General features: G+C 39.8%; 1 protein-coding gene across 2 annotated transcripts in view; it reads left to right on the top strand.

Moving 5' to 3' along the window:
* Nucleotides 1-4,873: 4,873 nt before the first annotated feature.
* CRPPA (CDP-L-ribitol pyrophosphorylase A) overlaps nt 4,874-20,930 on the top strand; it is a 289,217-nt gene continuing 273,160 nt past the window's right edge. Inside the window, exon 1 of one of the 2 annotated variants that reach the window (XM_032873929.1) lies at nt 4,874-5,097. Coding sequence is in view for 1 of the 2 variants with exons in the window: in XM_032873920.1 (XP_032729811.1) it covers nt 5,549-5,787 (239 nt within the window). In the remaining variant the exon portion in view is untranslated. Of the gene's footprint in view, nt 5,098-5,521; nt 5,788-20,930 lie in introns of those variants that run through there. The other variant, XM_032873920.1, reaches the window with a different exon arrangement.

Consider the following 20,930-nt stretch of genomic DNA (forward strand, 5'->3'; position numbering starts at 1 on the left):
CAGACAGCTCACCTCCTATCCTTATTCTGTGCTTTTTCAGGGTGGTGGTGGTTGTGGTCATAATGCCATAATGTCTTACTTACTCCTCAGAAGACAGTATTAATAGAATTTTCTGGAAGCATTAAAACTTATTAAAAAAATATTTTGGGGATGCCTGGGTGGCTCAGTCAGTTACACGTCTGCCTTTGACTCAGGTTATGATCCCAGGGTCCTGGGATGGAGCCTCACATGGGGGGGGGGGGGTCTTTGCTCAGCAGGGAGTCTGCTTCTCCCTTGCCTGCCATTCCCCCTGTTTGTGCTCTCTCAGTCTCTCTCTGACAAATAAATAAGTAAAATCTTAAAAAAAAATATTTTAGTAATGAGTTGCAGTTAAAATGTATAAGGATAGCTGCTGTTAATATCTCCCCTGTACAAAAGCAAATCTTCCTTTTCTAGCTTTTGCTTTTTGATGATTCTGATTATTCTTCCCTTCCACAGATTATGAAAAATAGCCACGACCAATTCTAGACTAGTCATTTGTTTTCTAAACAACCTTTTCAAAGATATCGCCCCTCCCACATTCCTTATGTGTAGAGATCATTCCCCTCTTTTAGTTTCTGAAGTTATGTGGCACCCAACAATAGAATTGTACCCTTTAGTTCTGTGTCCAGAAGCAGAATTCCAGGCAACAATTTCAATTCTGCTTAAGTTGTGGTCAAAGATATGGCCTTTGGTAGCTCTCAGAGGTAATTTGTTTTTAAATGACAGTTCTGTAGAAATATGAGGGAGATAATTCAGTTCTCCATTTCTCTAACATCATTCTCCCCCCTACACTTAAATATTTTTCCCTTGTGTTTTTCTCCTTATAAATTAACAAGGAAATAAAACACAACTGTTTTAGTGGATTTCTTAAGCAAGTTTTATTTGGCATGTTTAATGTATTACATGTCCTTGCTTTAGGTCTTGACATTAAATGCATTGAATATAAAGCAAATTGGGGTGTAATTTTGTAAAAATCCGGGTTTATTTTTATTTATTTTTAAATATTTTATTTATTGAGAGAGCACACATGTGCACAAGGGAGTAGGGACAGAGGGAGAGGGACAGCAGGGACCCTGACCTGGGGCTCCACTCAGGGCTCCCACCCAGGACCCTGAGGTCATGACTTGAGCCAAAGTCAGATATTTAACAAACCGAGCCACCCAGGCACCCCTTAACTGTAGGTCTGGTCAATATTTACATAGACTCACCTAAGGGAGAATTTAAGAAAAGCAGATTTCTGGGCCTACTCCAGATCGACTATATCAAAATTTCTGTCAGAGAGTGCCAATAATATATTTTCTAAGATTATTATATGATCTATAATATGTAAATGATATTATGTAAAATACATAACAAATACTATATATGTTAACAATTGTCTTGAAATGATTCTTATGTCAAGTTAAACTTTGGTAGCATTAATGATATTAAGTTTATCGTTGAGTCCTGAGGCTATTTATCATTGTTTCCTTTCTTAGCTATAATAGGAAAAACAAAGTAGACAGTGGAGACAGCTGATAATTTGCTTTGTAAGAAATATTGAGAAAATGAAAGCTGGTATTCTTGTTGACGTATGGTGTTTAGTTCGAATTATCCACAGAAAGACCTCATTGTGGAGCATCATTTTTTTATGTATAAAAATGAGTTAAATGTCAGAGGTTAATAGACTACAACATAAGACAAAATGGCAAAACAGGAATTGGGATTCATAGACTGATGGAAATACTGGGACTGGCCCAGGGTAGAACAGTAATACATCCTGTTTGGCTCCTATTTCAGCAGTTAAAGGGTAAACCATTAAGCTGTTCATTAGCATTTATGAGCAACAGCCCAACTAATCTCTAGAAATGCTATTAAAATGGTAAGTATGCATAGGGAGGGGAATGATGGGCAGCGATAATTATGCTTGGATTAACACTAAAAAAAATAAACTCAATCTAATCTAAAATTTAGTAATAATCATAATAATGTCCCTGAGATACTCTTCCAGGATACGCTGCTAAAGAAACAAACAACAAGGGGGAGTTTTAGGCCTTTCAGATATGAAGATGAGAGCCACTTTCATCCAATGGGCACTTCTATACGCATTAAAAAAAATGACATTTTAAGGTGAGTTTATAAAATTGTGGTACATATTTAACAAAGCTATGCTTTGAATATTTGCAGTACATTGAAACACATTTTATTATTCACAGGATAGTTAAAGAGTATGTTAAAAATCATAGTGTACTGAGAGTATAGTTATGGGACATAAGTAAAGTCAAATGGACAGTGTTTTCTTTCTTTTCACATCACTCTATTTCTACCATGTATAACTTCATTTGAAGATTAGCATCAAGTTAGAAGTTTGAAGGTTGTCCTGAGTATAAAACTGTATTAGTTTCCCGTGTTCTAACAAATCACGAATATAGTGGCTTAAAACGAACAAAAGTTTATTATCTAAGTGTTGTAGATGTGAGCAATCTCAAAAATGGGGTGGCAGGGTTACGTTTCTCTGGAATTTCTTGAAGAATTTGGTTCCTTGCTCTATGCAGTTTCTAGAAGGTCCTGGAAATCTTGGCTCATAGCTTCCTATTACTGTGACCTACAGCTCAGTTCAGTCCTCACACTTGTTTCTCTGATTCTGACCACTCTCTTATAAGGACACTTCTGATTATATTGGGCACACCTGGATCACCCAGGATACACTCCACATCTGAAAGGCTTTCATTTAATTACAGCTGGAATGTTCCTTTTATAAGGTTGGGTAACATATTCACAGGTTTCAGGGATTAGAACATGGGCAAGTTTGGGAAAGCATTATTTTACCTACCATAGACGCCCAGACCGAAAACGACTAGAAGAATTTTCCCCTTTCTGTGCTCTGCATTGTGATGGTTGGGGTTTATTTTCTCTAAACTTATCAGCTGACCATTGTTTACCGTAAAGTGGTTATTACCAATGGGTCACAGAGGTTCTCACTTTCCAAGGTAGGCACTTTTAGCTACTTGTTGCAGAGAAGATAAGTTCATAATGTGGCTGTTACAACCTGGTATAGGACTACATAGAAACTACCTTTTCTTTTTTAACCAAAGTATACATAATAGGGAACTAATTTTTTATATCTGTATAAAAAGATAGAGGAAAAAATGTTGCTTCTGATACCGTGATAGACAAAGAACAGTCTTTCCTTTATTTTCAATACAAGTCTGTTAAATACTGTTAACATACAGTATAAAAGATCTAAGATTCATAGTGAACAGAGCAAAATTTATATATTTCTCTAAAACAAAGTTAAATCAATAAAACATGATTCTTCCAAAAATTTGTAAAGATTTAATTATTTATAATACATAGCAATTGATATAAGACTTTTATTACTATGCTTGCTTTTTTTTTTCTGAAGATTAAGGAAAAATAGGGATGCCTGGATGGCTCATTTGGTTAGGTGTCTGCCTTCGGCTCAGGTCATAATCCCAGGGTTCTGGGATGGAGCCCCACATTGGGCTCCCTGCTCAGCGGGGAGTTTGCTTCTCCCTCTCTCCCTCTGTGATTTCTCTCTCTCTCCCTCTCTCCAATAAATAAATGAATCTTTAAAAAAAAGAAAAATAGCTTTTAATGCCACTATTAGATTAAGAAGGGAAGCTAAAATTAATATTAATAGAGACAATTATTTGATTTGCATTTCCTCCTCTGTATAGATTCCTTTATTCATTTACCCATTCAGTTCGTCAACAGGCCTTGAGTGTCTAGTATAAGCCAGACACAGGTGTGGTGGTGGTGCTACCAAGTTAAGTGTATTATGAAGCTTATTTTTCAGTTAAGAGTCAGTGCTATGATAAACTGCAATTATAATGGAGCTAAACACTAGTTATAATAAAAGTACTTTCTTGTTACTTTTTATTGAAAGTACTTCTATATTGAAACTTGTGTACTGAAAATACAAGTGTACTGAATGTATTAAAAACATGTTCAGGGGCGCCTGGGTGGCTCAGTGGGTTGAACCTCTGCTTTCCGCTCAGGTCATGATCTCAGGGTCCTGGGATCCAGCCCAGCATTGGGCTCTCTGCTCAGCGGGGAGCCTGCTTCCCCCTCTTCCTACCTCTCTGCCTACTTGTGATCTCTCTCTCTGTCAAAGAAATAAATAAAATCTTAAAAAAAAATCCATGTTCGGTCACTGATAAATAAAAGAAAAATTATATTGTAATTTTGTTTGCTTTAACCGAAACTGGGGAAAATGGGTAAAAATACTGTGTTGGAATATTACAACCTGATAATATTTTCAGCACTTAAAAGATTCCTTTTTTTTTTAACAACCTTACATTAACTTTATAGGTGAAGATTAAATTAGCAAATATTCAAAAATAAATATATTTCAATTATGATAAACTGACTCAATCAGCTCATTCAATACATATTTATTAAACTTTTTTTTTTTTTTTTAAATTCCAGGAGCTGAGCACAAAACCCAAACCAAAAAAGTAAGTATCCTACTCTCATGGAGTTTACATTCCAGGGACCTAAAACAATGGGCTCTGACATTACAAATACTCAACTAGATTTTTCTGGTAAACACGACCAGCAAGGACAGCACTCAATAAGGGCATATATGCTCCAGGCCTGGAATCCCTGAACTCCGCGTGCAAGGGCCTGAAGGCAGCTCTGCCATTACGTGTGCAATTTTACACAAGTTATTTCAATACTACCACCTTTATCTTTCTCGTAAAAAACAAAACCAAAACAAACAAAACCCCAGTAATAGTAGGGTTCTTCTGGGGATTAAATGAGCCCATGTGTGTGGGCTTGTTCAGCGATTTTTGGTATCATTGCTTTGACTCTGTGAGCCCATTAGAATTAGCTGGGGATCTTGAAAAACATTCTAACACTCCGGCCACACCGCGGACTAATTAAATCCCAGTCTCTGAGGGTGGGACCTAGGCGTCAGCACTTTCTGACCTCCCCAGATAGTTCCAGTTTGCAGACAAATTTGTGACCCGCGGCCGTCTGGGTTTAAGTAGATGTGGTTCATAATAACATTTGTCCATCCACCTGTCTTTCCTGAGGTGGACCCAGGAAGCCTCACGAGCTTAAGCAAAGGTAGAAATTTCTCTGTCCCATCCCGTGACTTGAATGCAAACGTCTTTAAGGGGACAGGGGCTGGAGGGCGTCCCGACCTCTACAGCCTACGCATAGCTGTGAAGTTTCCAGGGACCCGCTGGTGTGTACCGAGGGCTGAGGCTTGCCCCTGAGGCGACTGTGGGGCCCGCCCGAGGAGCGAGGAGGCGCGGAACTCAGGCCTGCCGGGGGCGCTGGGCTCGGATCAGAGGCCGCGAACGCGACCAGAAGGAGCCTGGCGGCTGGAGCGTCCCCTTCGGACACGCCGCGGCCTGGCCTCGCTGTTCCCTCCGCTCTCACCGCTCTCCGTACTTGGGCGCCGTCCCCTCTCACCCGCTCTTCCCCCTTCTACCGCTTAGCCCAGCCGCGGGCCCGAGCACTCGCCGGGCGCTTTGGCCCAGGTCCAGCCAGGCCTTCCGCGCCGCCCGCCGCCATGGAGCCCAGGCCCGCCGCACCGGGGCCTTGTCCCGGCGACTCCCGCGTCGCGGCGGCGGCGGCTTCTTCGCTAAACCCAGCCGAGGCCCGGGCCGAGCCAGGGCGCCGCGTTCCCAGCGTGGCTGCAGTGTTGCCGGCGGGGGGAAGCGGGGAGAGGATGGGCGTCCCCACCCCGAAGCAGTTCTGTCCCATCCTGGAGAGGCCGCTCATCAGCTACACCCTGCAGGCCTTGGAGAGGTAATGCGGCGCCAGGCGCGCCCCCGGTTCCCGGCCCGGCCTCCCGCTCCCTCCTGGCCCGCCTAGGGCGGCCCCCGACATCTGCCCCTCGTGGTGCCTTCGCGCTGGCGCCTTCTCTCGGCGGACTGCGGGGCCGACTCCACCGGCTCTGTCCCGCCGACGCGGGCTCCGTGCTCGCTTGCACTTCAGAGATGGGAGTCTCTGCCCCTCGAACAGACCCGCAAACAAGCGGGGCTGCCCCGCAGAGCCCTTTCTGGGCCGTGGCAGTCGTTGGCGGAGCGGGTGGGGGGAGCCCGGCTCGTGGAGCTGGACTAAGGAGAGCGTGGACTGGGACTAAGAGGCATTTAGTTTTGATAGTAGCCGCAGTGTGGCCTAACGACAAGCCCTTTGCGGAGTCTCTCCTGCCTGTTTGCCTCTTTCTCTCTCAAGCACTCCGTGCATGCGTGAATTGGAGTTTTACTTCTACATGTAGACGAAACTTTGTTTGCTTTATCCATTCATGGGTAAACACCAGCTGAGGATCTCTTAGGGCCCTGTGTTGGTTACGAAGTGTTGAAGGTGGGCCGAGGGGCAGAATTTAATCCAAGCTTTTCAATGGTGTATGTGGATTTAAGGGAGCGAGATTCTGAAGTTAAGGCCAGGATATGCCCTATACTGTTACAAAATGCACTGACTTGTAGGGGAAATGGGGAGGGAATGGGGGTAGCGAGGATTAGGGGAGCCTCAGTGAGGTGAAAAGGGGGCATGTTACTTATGTTTTAACACCCAGTAGTATGACTGAGCGTGCGGTGAGACTGGAGGGGTAGAAATAGGGCAGTTTCCAAGGTCGACAGACGTGCTAGAAAAGGTGCTGAGACATCTTGAAGCCAGTGTGTTGTGATAGGATGTTAAACCTTGAAATGAAATAACCTTTGTAGCTCAAGAGAAATGACCTCTTTTAGCATATCATTTGGAGGTGGCTTTGATGAAGTCTAAGCTGTTAAGTTGCTACTAATCAAAGTACAGTAGCCCATTTTCCAGAAAAGATCTCCCTGCCCCACCATGCTGTAGGCACCACAGAAGCCCAAGGGCCTGAGTTGCTTTGTGTATGGTTATCTTCCTGAATGTTGGCGTTTGGAAAAAGGAAGCATGAAGAGTCCTAATCACCCTTGATTCAAGTAATCAGGCCTGTGGTTCCATCTGAAACCCAGGCAAACCCTGAAACAGCTCCAGATGCTTCCCCATTCTGTAGTCTACCTTTTCTCTACGTATGCATCATGTAACTACAGGATTGGATCCTAGACCTTGTGACAACATAGCTCATTATGTAGGTGGTATTACGGGACACAATGGAATCTGGCCCTCAGACTCTAACTGCTGAATTACCAGGTATAGCGAAATACAGTGTTTTTTACATTTAATTTTCCTTCCTGTGAAGGAAATTAGCATTATTAGCATGTTCGCATCTTCTGAGGGAGCCTGACATAGGTGGTTACTGCAAAAATCTATAAAAGTAAAAGAATTTTCTAGAAAGGCCTTATTTATGGAAGATGGGGAATATGGGTTTTCTATTAGTAACAGGAGTAATACAATTCTAATAGCAACTGCTTAAATCTCCATTTTGAAGTACTCCGGGGCGTTTTTTTGGTCACTGTTACAATGCCTGAACTTAAGAAATGATTATATTTGGGTTGTGTTTCAGGAAGTTCTTGGAAAAATTGCATTACAGGGGTTTAGGATTGGGTGCTTCTGAGCCATTTCCTAAATGAAGGGCATTCTCTTGACTGCTAATAGACTTCCTAGAGCATGGTGCTAAAAACCCTGGGTTATTTAATCCCCCTGAATTATCCAGGTTCAAATAAGGAAAGGAAATGGAAGCATAAAATGTTGTAAAATTCTTGCCTTTTACTCTTTGGTGAAATTATGCGTGTTTACCATTACTGTGGGGGAAGAACAGCTCTCATTGTCCCAAATAAGAAAAGCTGTAATTGGGTATCACCACTGTGTGTCATTTTAGGACGGTGTCTGCGCTGTGAGTATGGGTTGTGTAGAATTTCATTTCAAATCTCCTTTGTCCTTTGTAAATTAAGATTTTCCTTTCTCAAACTTTTGCCATCTCACCAACAGAGGTTGTTGTGAGTTATCTTTATTTCTTCCTTAATCTTGACTAAGAAAGATAGTGATTGAAAAATGACCCTTATGGTGTGATCTGTCTTTCAGAATTTTGAGCCAGTGTAAAATTACAGTGTATAAGAGCTTTTGCCTCTGAAGTTTGGTCCACAGTTCTTCAGAGTCCAGAGTGCTAACCATTACACTATGGAACCGGTCCACAGTTCTTCAATTGGGATGGAGAAATGTGAAGAAATGTAGCTAGTCTTGGTTTTAGTTAAATACTTGTTTAGATGGCATTATTTCCACTCTTGCATTTTCCCACCCAAAAAGACTACACAAGGGAAAATGAATGTAAGAGGTGCTGGAGTCAATAAAAGATGACAACAAAATGTTAGAAGAATAGCATGGTAATCCATCAGATTGACTAGTCCTAAGAAAGTGGGAACAGTCCCGAAGAAGCATGTTGGTTGAAATCCCAGGATCTTGGAAAGGTTCAGGAATTAGGGGTACAGGATTCTTCTGAAGGTGAGGTGGACAGCTAAAAAAAGCCCCCAAACCCAAAAACTCAACTGGTTGAAACCTTTGAAAGAAGCATTTAAACTCCTAGATTGCTGTCAAAATCATGGAGGTTTATTCTCTGACTCCGCACAGCTAATGGCTGAGTAAGGGCTTCCATGGCCATAGAGGAATTAAGAGCAAGATTCCTATGTGGAATGGTAAGATCCTTAGCGTCTAAGGTTAGCTCAAGGGAGTTTCTTCTCAAACAACATGGTATATATTAAAGTCCCTGTTCTTCAGTCACTGAAAAGAACTCTTTTTACCCCCATTGTACTAACAAGAATCTGAGGTCAAGAGTCCTACGCCCTTATATAACTATTGATTTGTGAGCAGAGTTTCTGAAAGAATTATGGTTTAAGAAAACTTAGGTGACAATGGTGTTGGAGGCCTAAAGCTCTGACAGTTAAATTGTAAAATATACTCAAAGTTGATCTTCTCAATTATTTTACTATCTAAAAAATGTATTCCCAGGTCTTAGGTAGAAAGTAAAAATTCCTCCCGGCAATCTTACTTCTGTTTTCAAATAATTAAAGAAAGAAACTCTCATTCAGAGTGGTGAGTTAACCTAACTATAGCGGAATGAATAAAATGACAACTCTAAGAAAAGCGAGCTAATGAGGCAAACTTGGGCTTTTGCTGCTTAAGATTCATGGTGGAGGTGGGCTGGGAGTGGGAGTTCCTCTGCTGATACATTTGAACAAGGTCTCTCATAGCCCCTCTCTATAGTTGGTGAGGTTACTTGTTTCCTGAGATAGGAGAACACTGCCCAGGAGGAGTTATTCCTTGATACCAGTTCAGTGCACATCAAAACATTATAATAAACTGGCAGTCCATATAAATCTAATGGAAGAAAATGGGCTGTCCCACTAATAAAAAAGCACTGCAGATTTTTGATAGTAATGTGTATCATTGTATAATAACATGTTGGCCTTCTATTTCCGGTTTGTCTCCTTTAGTTTGGTTTGGCTAATGTGCATTAGTCAACATAAGTGTGGTAACATCAGATGAATTAGAAATCTGTTTTATTGATTTATATGTGTTTGTCTTAAGTAAACTCTGATTTTTGTGGTTGAGTTGGGTTGCTTTCTTGACACTTGGAAAATCAGTGCAAGTCCAATTTTAGCAACTTAGACTTCATGGAATGAGTGTGTGTGTGTGTGTGTTGATTTTGTTTGGTTTAGTCTGTGTTTTTAAATTGAGGCATAATTGACATATTACCTTCAGGTATACAAAGTAATAATTCTATAATTCTGTATATATTTTTTTGTTTGGTTTTTTAAATCCATTTTTTTCATTACAAGTTAATTTTACTATTTTTTTAAATTATTATTTTTTTAAAGATTTTATTTATTTATTTGACAGAGATCACAAGTAGGCAGAGGGAGGGGGAGGCAGGCTCCCTGCTGAGCAGAGAGTCCGATGTGGGGCTTGATCCCAGGACCCTGAGATCATGACTTGAGCTGAAGGCAGAGGCTTTAATCCACTGAGCCACCCAGGATCCCCACAGGTGTACTCTTTAATACCCATGACCTGTTTCACTTATTCTCCAACCCACCTCCTCTCAGGTAACCATCAGTTTGTTCTCTATAGTTGAGTCTGTTCTTGTTTTGCCCTTCTCTTTTTTCTTTTTGCTTGTTTCTTACATTCTACTTATTTATTTTTTTAAGATGTTATTTGTTTATTAGAGAGATGGAGAGAGAGCACAAGAGGCAGAGCAGCAGGCAGAGGGAGAGGGAGAAGCAGGCTCTCTGCTGAGCAGGGAGCCCAATGCGGGGCTCGATCCCAGGACCCTGGGATCATGACCTGAGCCAAAGACAGAGGCTTTAACCAACTGAGCCACCCAGGCACCCTTTACATTCCACTTATGAGTGAAATCATATGGTATTTGCCTTTCTTTAACATATGTCACTTAGAAATATATTTCACTCTTTAGCTCTGTCCATGTTTTTAGCAAAATATGATTTCATTCTTTTTTATGGCTGGTTAATATCAGTGCGTATGTGTGTGTGTGTGTATGTGTGTGTGTGTGTGTACCAGTTCATCAGACTGCTTTCATAATTTGGCTATTGTAAAGAATGCTGCGGTAGACATAGGGGTGCATATATCCCTTTGAATTAGTGTTCTTGTTTTTGTTTTTTGGGTTTTCTTTTTTTTTTTTTTGTCTTTTTTAAAGGTAAATAGCAGTGGTGTGATAACTGGATCATGGTGTAATTTTATTTTTACTTTTGAGGAACCTTCATAGTGTTTTCCACAGTATCTGCCCCAGTTTGCATTCCCACCAGCAGTGTATGAGGCTTCTTTTTCTCTACCTCCTAGTCAGCACTTGATGTTTCTTGTGTTACTAATTTTAACCATTCTGACAGGTGTGAGGTGATATCTTGTGGTTTTGATTTGCATTTTGCAGATGATGAATAATGCTGAGCATCTTTTCGTGTGTCTCTTGGACATTTGTGTCTTCCTTGAAGAAATGTGTGTTCATGTCTTTGCATTTTTCAATTGGGTTATTTGTTTTTTGGGTGTTGAATTTTAGAAGTTCTTTATATGTTTTGGATACTAACTCTTCTATTGGTTATGTCCTTTGCAAATATCTTCTCCCTTTCTGTAGGTTGATTTCTGTTTTTTTGTTTAATTTACTTAGGAGGGGAAGAGGAGAGGGGGAGAGAGAATTTTTTTTTTTTAAAGATTTTATTTATTTGACAGAGATCACAAGTAGGCAGAGAGGCAGGCAGAGAGAGAGAAAGGGAAGCAGGCTCCCCGCTGAGCAGAGAGCCCAATGTGGGGCTCCATCCCAGGACCCTGGGATCATGACCTGAGCCGAAGGCAGAGGCTTTAATTCACTGAGCCACCCAGGCGCCCCGGGGAGAAAGAATATTAAGCAGGCTCCACACCCAGCCCAGAGTCAACTTGGGCCTCGATCCCAGGACTGTGAGATCATGACCTGAGCTGAAATCAAGAGGTGGACTGTTAACTGAGCTGCAACTTTTAGGTTTGGTTGCTTCTGTGTAGACACTTTTATTTTGATGTAGTCCCTCAACTCAGCAGATATAAGTAGAATAGTGTTGCCATGGCCATTGTCAGATTACTGCCTGTACTCTGTTCAAGGACTTTTGTGGTTTCAGATCTCACATTAGGTCTTTAATCTATTTTAAGTTAATTTTTGTGTATGGTGAAAGTGGTCCAGTTTCATTCTTCAGCATTCCCAACATCATTTGTTGAAGAGACTGTCTTTTGCCCATTGTATATTCATTCCTCCTTTGTCAAAGATTAATTGACCATGGAATTGCAGGTTTATTTTTGGATATTTTGTTCTATTTTATTGATCTATGCGTGTTTTTATGCCACAACTATACTGTTTTTTTTTATTCCTTTATTTTTTTTTTTAAATTTTATTTTTTTAAGAAATTTGTACACCCAGCATGGAGCTCACACTTATAACCCCAACATTAAGAGTCACATGCTCCAGCAGTTGAGCCAGCCAGGTGCCCCCATACCCTTAATTACTACCACTTTGTAATATAACTTGAAGTCTGGAATTGTGATACCTCCAGTTTTGTTTTTCAAGATGCTTTGACTATTTGGGGTCTTTTTCAGTTCCATATGAATTTGAGGATTGTTCTAGGTCTGTGAAAGATGCTGTTGATATTTTGATAGGGATTGCATTAAATCTGTAGATGGCTTTGGGTAATCTAGACATTTTAACAGTATTTGTTCTTCCAATCCATGAACACGGAATGTCTTTCCATTTCTTTGTGTCCTCTTGAATTTTTTTCACTAGTGTTTTTTCAGAGTACAGGTCATTCACCTCTTTAGTTAAGTTATTCCTAGATCTAAAGCTGTGGCTAGGACTTCCAATACTGTGTTGAATATCAAACCACTCTTGCATCCCAGACATAAACCCCACTTGATAATGGTGTATGATTTTTAAAAATACATTGTTGGATTTTGTTTGCTAGTATTTTGAGGGTTTTTGCATCTATATTCATGAGAGATACTGCCCTGTACTGTATTCATGGTGTCTATATCTGGTTTTGGTATCAGGGTGATAATGGCCTCATAGAATGAATTTGGAAGTATTCCTTCCTCTTGGATTTTTTTGAAATACTTTGAGAAGAATAGGTATAAAGTAGAATTTGCCTGTGAAGCCATCTGGTTCTGGACTTCCATTTGGGAGTTTTTTTGATAATGGTTAACTTCCATTGCTGGTGGTTGGTTGCTTCAAAATTTCTATTCCTGCTTTAGTTTTGGGAGGTTATATGTTTCTAAGAACTGATCCGTTTGTTCTAAGTTGTTCAATTTGTTGGCATATCAGTTTTTATAATCTTTTAAAATTACTTGTATTTCTTTGGTATTATTTCTCCTCTTTCATTAGTGATTTTGTTAGGGTTCTTTTTGTTTTGTTTTTTAATCTTCAGTGAGTCTTGCTAAAGGTTTATTTTGTTTATTTTATTTTTTTCCAAAGAACCAGCTCCTGGTTTCATTAATGCATTTTATTATTTTATTTTATTTATTTATTTTTTTAAAGTTTCTATAGTATTTATTTCTTCTCCTGTCTTTATTTCCTTTTGCTAGATTTAGGTTTTGTTTGTTCTTCTTCTAGGTCCTTTAGGTGTAAGGTAGGTTTTTTTGAGATTTCTCTTGCTTCTTGGGGTAGGCCTGTATTACTAGAACCTTCCCTGTTAGAACAGCTTTTGCTGCATCTTAAAGATTTTGGATCATTTTGTTTTCATTTTCATTTGTTGTCATCTACTTTTTAATTTCTTTATTTCCTGGTTGACCCATTCATTGTTGTGTAACATGTTATTTAATCTCTATGTGTTTGTGGTCTTGCCAGATTTTTTTCTTGTGGTTGTTTACCAGTTCCATAGTATTGTCTGAGAAGATGCATATTATAACTTCAATCTTTCTGTGTTTGTTGAGGCTTGTTTTAAAGCCTAATATGTGATCTATTCTGGAGAATGTTCCATGTTCTCTTGAAAAGTTTGTGTGTTCTGTTTTAGGATGGAATGTTCTGAATATGTTAATTTCATCTGCTTCAGTGGGTCATTAAAAGCCACTCTTTCCTTATTTTTGGATTATCTGTCCATTGATGTCAGTGTGGTGTTGAAGTCCCCTATTACTATTGATTATTTCCTTTATGTTCATAATTATTTTATGTATTTGGGCACTCCCTTTTGGGTGCATAAATATTATAATTGTTATGTCTTTGTTGGATAGTCCCCTTAATTATTATATAGTGCCCTTCTTTGTCTCTGTTATAGTCTCTGTTTTGAAGTCTGTATTGTTGGATACAAGTATTACTTCCCTGGCTTTCTTTTGGCATCTATTTGCATGATAAATGTTTCTTCATCTCCTCCCTGTCAGTCTGCATGTGTGTTTAAGCCTGAAATGAGTTTTTTAATAGGTGGCTGGTAGATGATTCTTATTTTTTATCCACTATGTCACTTTTTGCCTTTTGTTTGGAGCATTTAGTTCATTCGTGTTCAAAATAATTACTGATAGTATTTGTTGCCATTTTGTTACTCGTTTTGTGGTTGTTTCTACAGATTTTCTCTGATCCTTCTCTTGCTGTATTTCATGGTTTGTTGGCTTTCTTTGGTGATACACTTGGGTCCCTTTCCCTTTTTTCTTTGCATACATATTACCTGTTTCTGATTTGTGGTTACCATTAGGTGTGTGTTTAACATCTGTGTATAGCAGTCTATACGAAGTTGATGGTCACCTAAGTTTAAATCCATTCTTTACTCCTCTTTTCCTATGTTTTAGGTGTATTGTGTAATATTTTACATCCTTTTTCCCCATTAATGCAATGTTTAATTTATACATTCATGAATTAAGTAAAATACATCAGACAGCAAATTTTGAAATTTTAAAATCACCCCTGAAGGCCCACGCAACATGGGAGATATTGCTAACATGATATCCTATACTGCTTATAAGTCCATCAAGCAGCTACTTGTTTCCAGGGGAGGAGAGGTAGGCCAGGAGAATCCAGGTGACTTTGGCCAAGGGGTGCTAACCAGTTGTTTTCAGTGAGCCACACTGCCATCAAAAGTCAGAAAACACTCTGAAGACAAGGAAAAGCAGAGAACAAAGTTGTGCTGATTATGAAAATCATCCCCACAGAGAGTAATATGGTGTGATGTTGTGACTAAAAACTGAGAACACTGAATCTTAATCTCAATCAGTGAATAAATCACAATGGAATGTTTAGACAACTTTCTGCCATTTCAAATTCTGAATGCTTTGGGGAGGGACCTTTTTGCATTTCTATGGCCATTATAGAAAATCTTGGTATTTGGTTGGGGCATAGAGTTCCTAAAAGCAAAAAATCCCCCCCTTTTTTTGTTTGTTTGCTTGGAGAGGGAGGTGGGGGGCAGATGTTGTTAATATGCAAATCTTCAACAGAATGGCAATGGGCATAACTAGTTAAGCATACTTTTACTGGCAAGGGGAGAGTTTTGTTTTTTTTTTTATTTAAAGATTTTATTTATTTATTTGACAGAGAGAGAGATCACAAGTAGACAGTGAGGCAGGCAGAGGGGGAAGAGGAAGCAGGCTCCTTGCTGAGCAGAGAACCCGATGTGGGACTTGATCCCAGGACCCTGAGATCATGACCTGAGCCGAAGGCAGTGGCTTAACCCACTGAGCCACCTAGGCGCCCCAAGGGGAGAGTTTTTAAGTGTTTTTATGTGCTGGATACATTCCCCCCTCCCCCCAGATTTTCAATTTCTTCTTGAGTGAGGTTTTTTTTTTTTTTTAAATATATAATATATTATTTGTTTGAGAGGTATGGGTCTGTGATTCATCAGTCTTACACAATATACAGCACTCACCACAACACATACTCTCCCTAATGTCCATCACCCAGCTGCTCCTTTCCCCCACTCCCCTCCCCTCCAGCAACCCTCTGTTTGTTTCCTGAGATCACAAGTCTCTTATGGTTTGTCTCCCACTACATCCTTTTATTTTATGAATCCCTTGACTGTTTTTTTTTTACAGTAAAAGTTATTTTTATTACTTTATTGTTTACTTTTCATACTCCAACTTATGATCTTCCTTTTCACCTGGAGTCCCTTTTAATATTTCTTGTAGTGCTGGTTTAATGGTCTTGAACTCCTTTAGCTTTTATCTGAGTAACTCTTTTTTTCTCTTTTTCGGGATAGACTTCCTGGGTAGAAGATTCTTGGTTGCTGATTTTTCCCTTCCCACACATTGAATGTATCCTGCCACTGTGTTCTGCCACGATATCAATATAGCCTCAAAGTTTCTGCCGAAAAATCCCCTGATAGCCTTATGGGTTTTCCTTTGAATGTAACTTTCTTCCTTAGCTGCTTTAAATTTTTTTTCCTTTCACTACTTTTTGTAGTGTACTTAAAAAAAAATCTTTAAAATTACATTTTACTTACTATATGTTTTGATGTGGATGTACTTGGGTTGAATTTTTTTGGGTGGGGGCATGGATCTCTGTGCCTCCTGGATCTGGATGGGTTTCTTTCTTCAGGTAACGTAAGTTTGCAACTATTATTTATTGAAATAAATTTTCTGCCCCTTTACCTCACTCTCATGCAAGATCCCTGTAATGCAGATATTATTATGCTTGGTGTCACAGAGTTCCCTAAGACTGTTCTCAATTTGCATAATTCTCTTTCCTCTACTTTGCTCGGATTTGGTTATTTATGTTCCATTACTCTTCCACGTTCGTAAATTATTTCTCTGCTTCATCCAGCCTGCTATTTACTCCATCAAGTGTATTTTTAGTTTCACTTACTGTGTTCTTGATCTCTGATTGGTTCTTTTTTATCTGTTCATGGTCTCACTGATGTCTTCCACTCCTCTCTCAAGTTCAGCCTGTATTTTTATGATCAGTACTTTAAATTCTCTTTTAGTTCTGTTACTTAAATCTGTTTTGGTTTGGTTTCTTGCTGTGGTTTCGTCCTCTTCTTTCATTTGGAAAATATTGCTGTGTCTGCTCATTTTGTCTGAATTTCTGTGTCTGTTTCTCTGTGTTAGGAAAGTTAGTTACTTCTTTTGCTCCTAATAATAGTAACCTTATTAAGGAGAGGTCTTATAGTGCTCTGTTTCCTTATAGTGTTCCCTGTTTCCCAGGTCCTGGTGCTTCAGAAACTGTCTCCTATGTGTGTCGTGTGTGCTCTGCTGTTGAATCTTAGCTTCTTTTTCCTTCAGTTGTCTCCAGAGGCCCTCTCTGCCTGTCGTGGGCAGCAGGGTGTGCAGTGGTTGGCTTGTGAATTGAGACTTGCCCCTGCAGGAACTGAGGTCCTGCAGAAGCGCAGGTCAAGAGATGGGGTGTTGGCAGAGTTTGTACTGGTCTTTCTGGGGAAGGGGGTGCCACAGTGGGATGAAGTAAGAATGATTGGAAAATGGTGGGTCTGCTGAAATGTGTTGGGGTGGCTTGACATGGTGGGGCTTTGGGCAAGCAAGTTAGAGTCTGGGGATTTTTAAAAATTCTAGGCTTTAAGTCCTGGTTTTAAGAACTGAGAGAAGTTGGGCCATTTCACATTCAAAGGCAAGTAGTGAAGAGATGCATCCTCGCATTGCATGGGTTGCTGTTGTGAAATCTGTTTTTTGCCCTTCTCAGTGCCACCAGCTCCCTCCCTACTACAGGCAGCACGGTTCCTTTTGCTCTCAGACTGTGTTGGTCCTTCTTACCTTCGCTGTGGCCTCTTCCCTGCCTTTAGTTGTGAAGTTTGTTCTGCCAGCTTTCCAGTCACTTCATGGGTCATTTACACTGATTGGGTTGTTAACTAGTTGTATTTGTGGGATGAGGTGAGCTTAGGGCTCTCCTACTCTACCATCTCCTCAGATGATAGGTGTATTTGTGTAAGTTGATGAATTCATGGCTTATTAGACTTTCTGACTTACTGGATTGTCTCTAATTTTTTATTTTTTGTGTACTTATTCTATCATACTCTTTCTGAAAACCCCTGTAAACTCCATGGAAACAAAACAGAAGAAAAACACATAAATATAAATTTAAATGAGCAGTATTAATTGCTGGAGTTGAGCTGAAAGTTGGAATGGAGTAGGGAAGACTGGAGAAATCTCTAGACAGGATTGACAGGTTTTAGTGACTAATTGGATTAAGATTCAGAAAGAAAAGGGCACTCTAGATAATTATAGTTGAATGAGCATGTTCAAATACATGAATGTGACATTAAAGAATTTTCTTAATACTTCATTAAGAAAGGGGTCAAATCTGAATCAAGGGAAGCAAGCAATAGGCCTATATTATGTATTAAAAATACAATAGAACTGTGTTTTGTGTAGGTCAGATGACTAGATGTTTTTGTTAAAGTCCCAGTGGGAAGGCCCTCATGGGGCTCCTTCAAGAAGAGATTAGGACTGGTAGGTTGGGCTTGACACCTAGGAATCCTTCATGGGCCATCATAAGGAAACCTGACCTTGTGAGGGCAGTTAGGAACCAGCCCCTTCACATCCATTCTATACTTTGTGGCTAAAATATGAGGGTGAGTATGGAGGGATGTAAATCTACCAGTTATGGCCACAGGACAGTCCACTGGCCTAATTTCTGTGAACACTGTCATGGTAGTCAGCCACAATTGCCACTGTCCCTCGGGGCTAAATACCTACAGCCTGGTAAGAACCCTTTAGAGGATTTAATAGGACCTGATTTTCCATCTGTTTATTTAAAAAGCATTTGTTGAAATCTTCTGATTTCAACTGATCATATTAAACTGCCCAAGCAGAATACTCAAAGTGATTTTTTACAAAACAAGAGACGAGCCGAAAAACAAGAAAAGAGAGCCAAAAATTTTCCTCAAAATGTCTATAGGTGTAATGGAGCTCAAGGTTAGATTTGTAAGTGCCTGTGGAATGTGCTAGGAAGGAAATAAGAGAACTTGATAAAATCCGTCTATAGGAGTTCAGTGTGGACTTGCCTTCAGCTGAGGAGGTCAACCTCATTCATTTATTCAGCAAATATTTATTTGGTAGGCACTGCATGAGGTAGTTAAGGTTTTTCTCAGTCCCATGCTTCTGCATTAGTAAACTTTAATGCTGTAAAAGACTCTTAATTCTATAACTAGAAAAGAATGTGAATAAATCTTTTGAAATATAAACAGTACTTAAAAAGGCTTGTAAGTGCTGGGAGTATGCTTGGTTGCTGAACAAAATAGCATAACAACGTCATCTCTTGAGAATGGTTTAAAACTATGTCTTTTAAAATTTTTTATTGAGACTTGTTTAAAAGAATATTTTGCATGATGACTCCATTAAACATGTGTTTAAATACACATATGTGCACATATTTGAAAGGCTTTCAAGAAGGCCTATCCTTACTATTTACTATGCATTCTAACTTGACGGTTCTGTTAATTTCTATTTCATTTAACCAAAAATGTTAATCTAAACTCACTAAATAGAGACACTAATAGGCCTTAATCTGAGAAAGACTAGTTTAAAACACTTTGCTCAGGGCACCTGGGTGGCTCAGTGGGTTAAGCTGCTGCCTTTGGCTCAGGTCATGATCCCAGCATCCTGGGATCAAGTCCCGCATCGGGCTCTCTGCTCAGCGGGAAGCCTGCTTCTCCCCCCCACACCCCCCGCCACTCTCTCTCTGCCTACTTGTGATCTCTGTGTCTGTCAAATAAATAAATAAAATCTTTAAAACACTTTGCTTTTAGAGTCTCCTACAACTTTTGGAAATAGTCAAAGGCTATGGGTATATCTAATTATTTACATCTATTTTGACTGGCTTTGTTTGGAAATTATTTTATAGCTCTTTGAAGGTGTTCTTGTAAAATTGGAATTTGTCTTTGGGAGTTCATTAATTCATTGACTCATTGTGCAGATATTTGATTGACTATTTAGTCTAGTAATGTCTTGCCTATCTCCCTCTTCAATAGTAAGATTCAATTAGAGTAATTTTTGTGAAAAACAACATGAGGCCTTTACAGTTGCTTTGGAGCTATTTTTATGGTAAAATTCACTATGAAAAGAGATGAACAGAGTAAGGTACAAGTTAAGCTCTTGACTATAGAACAGTCTTGCCTACTGATTAACGAGCATGTACTTAAAGGTTCTCTAAAAAAATGAAACTAAAAACTTTAATGTGATGTCATATTAATAAACTGAAACATATTCGATCGCTGTTAATAATTCTTTCCTCTAAACTCAGACAAATCATAGACCATTATGTCAAATACTTTAAATGAATCCATGAATAGAGAAAAGGCTTAGGCATGTAAACTAATAATTTATTCCTTTCTAATTATTTAAGTCTTCTCTATTCATGGATTCACTTAACAGATATTTAGTAACATATGTTCTGTGAGGTCAGGAATTCTGCCAGTCTTGGTTCATTATTATATCACAATTGTCTAGTATACTGCCTGGAAAATGTTAGATGTTTATTTTTGCTTGAAGTACAGGAAATTACAGGAAACTCGACATTTTGACCACAAATGCAACAATATTATATAGTTCATCACTAATAAGATGAACGAAGTGCTAGAGACACAGTAGATGTGGACATGCTCTTTTTGCTCCTGGATTTTGCCACATCCTTCTCAGAGACTATTAGTACATTGGCAGTAGTATGTGCTCCAAAATCAGACTTGGGTCCACCCAGGTCCTTTCATTTCTTAAGTGTGAGATTATTGTCAGGCCACTGCTTCTGTGCCATCTATAAAGTGGTGATAATAGTGACTTGCAATCAGATAGATTTTGCAGGCTAGTACTCTACACAGTATGTGTCACCTAGCAAACCATCAGTCGTCATTGCTGTTAGTATTACTAATACTAATTGGTATAGAATGTGCCAAGCTATAAGGTGTAGGCTCTGTTTTCTATGAGTTGGCTTCTTAGTGAGGGAGATAGAAAAGGCAAATTGTAGAGTATGATACTAAGTGTCTCTAGTGGTAAGAGTACACTGGGAGGGGAGACCAGGGATGCTGCCCCCAGAATGACTACTAAAGCTTCCTAGGGGAAGCCATATCTGAACTGATAGGTGAACAAGTGGGACTGAGCCTCCCATTGTCCTCTCAACCCAGGATTGGTGATAGGTATGCTGGGAAGTGAAGGAGGTAGTATAAGCAAAGACTTGCGTGTGTGAGAAAATGCCCTCTTGAGTAAGAGGGGTATGGGAAAGATGAAGTGGTGTAGGGATAAGTGGACTGAGGTCAGATTTTGAAGGGCCCAGCTCAAAAATGAGCAGGGGGTGACCTTCAGTTTGCGTGTGAGAAAAATCCTCCGGGAGTGGTGAGAATGGGTTGTGTTGGGATAAGAAGAGAGGGGGATAAGCTAAGAGAATAGTGCAATAAACAGGGATTAAGAGCCTTGATCACAGCTGTGTCTGTGAAGATAGAATCTTGGGAAGCTCCACGTTTAGGGGACACGAACTGTCACTTGTCACTTGCAGAGGGGCTTTAAGTACAGTGTAAATTCTAAACTGGTAAGTATGCTGTGATCATTTAGGTTTGCAAGGGAAGGAATGGGGGATGGATGGGCTACAAACT

The sequence above is a fragment of the Lontra canadensis genome, unplaced genomic scaffold (assembly GCF_010015895.1).
Source record: "Lontra canadensis isolate GAN:19392208 unplaced genomic scaffold, GSC_riverotter_1.0 scaffold2, whole genome shotgun sequence".
Lineage (NCBI taxonomy): Eukaryota > Metazoa > Chordata > Mammalia > Carnivora > Mustelidae > Lontra > Lontra canadensis.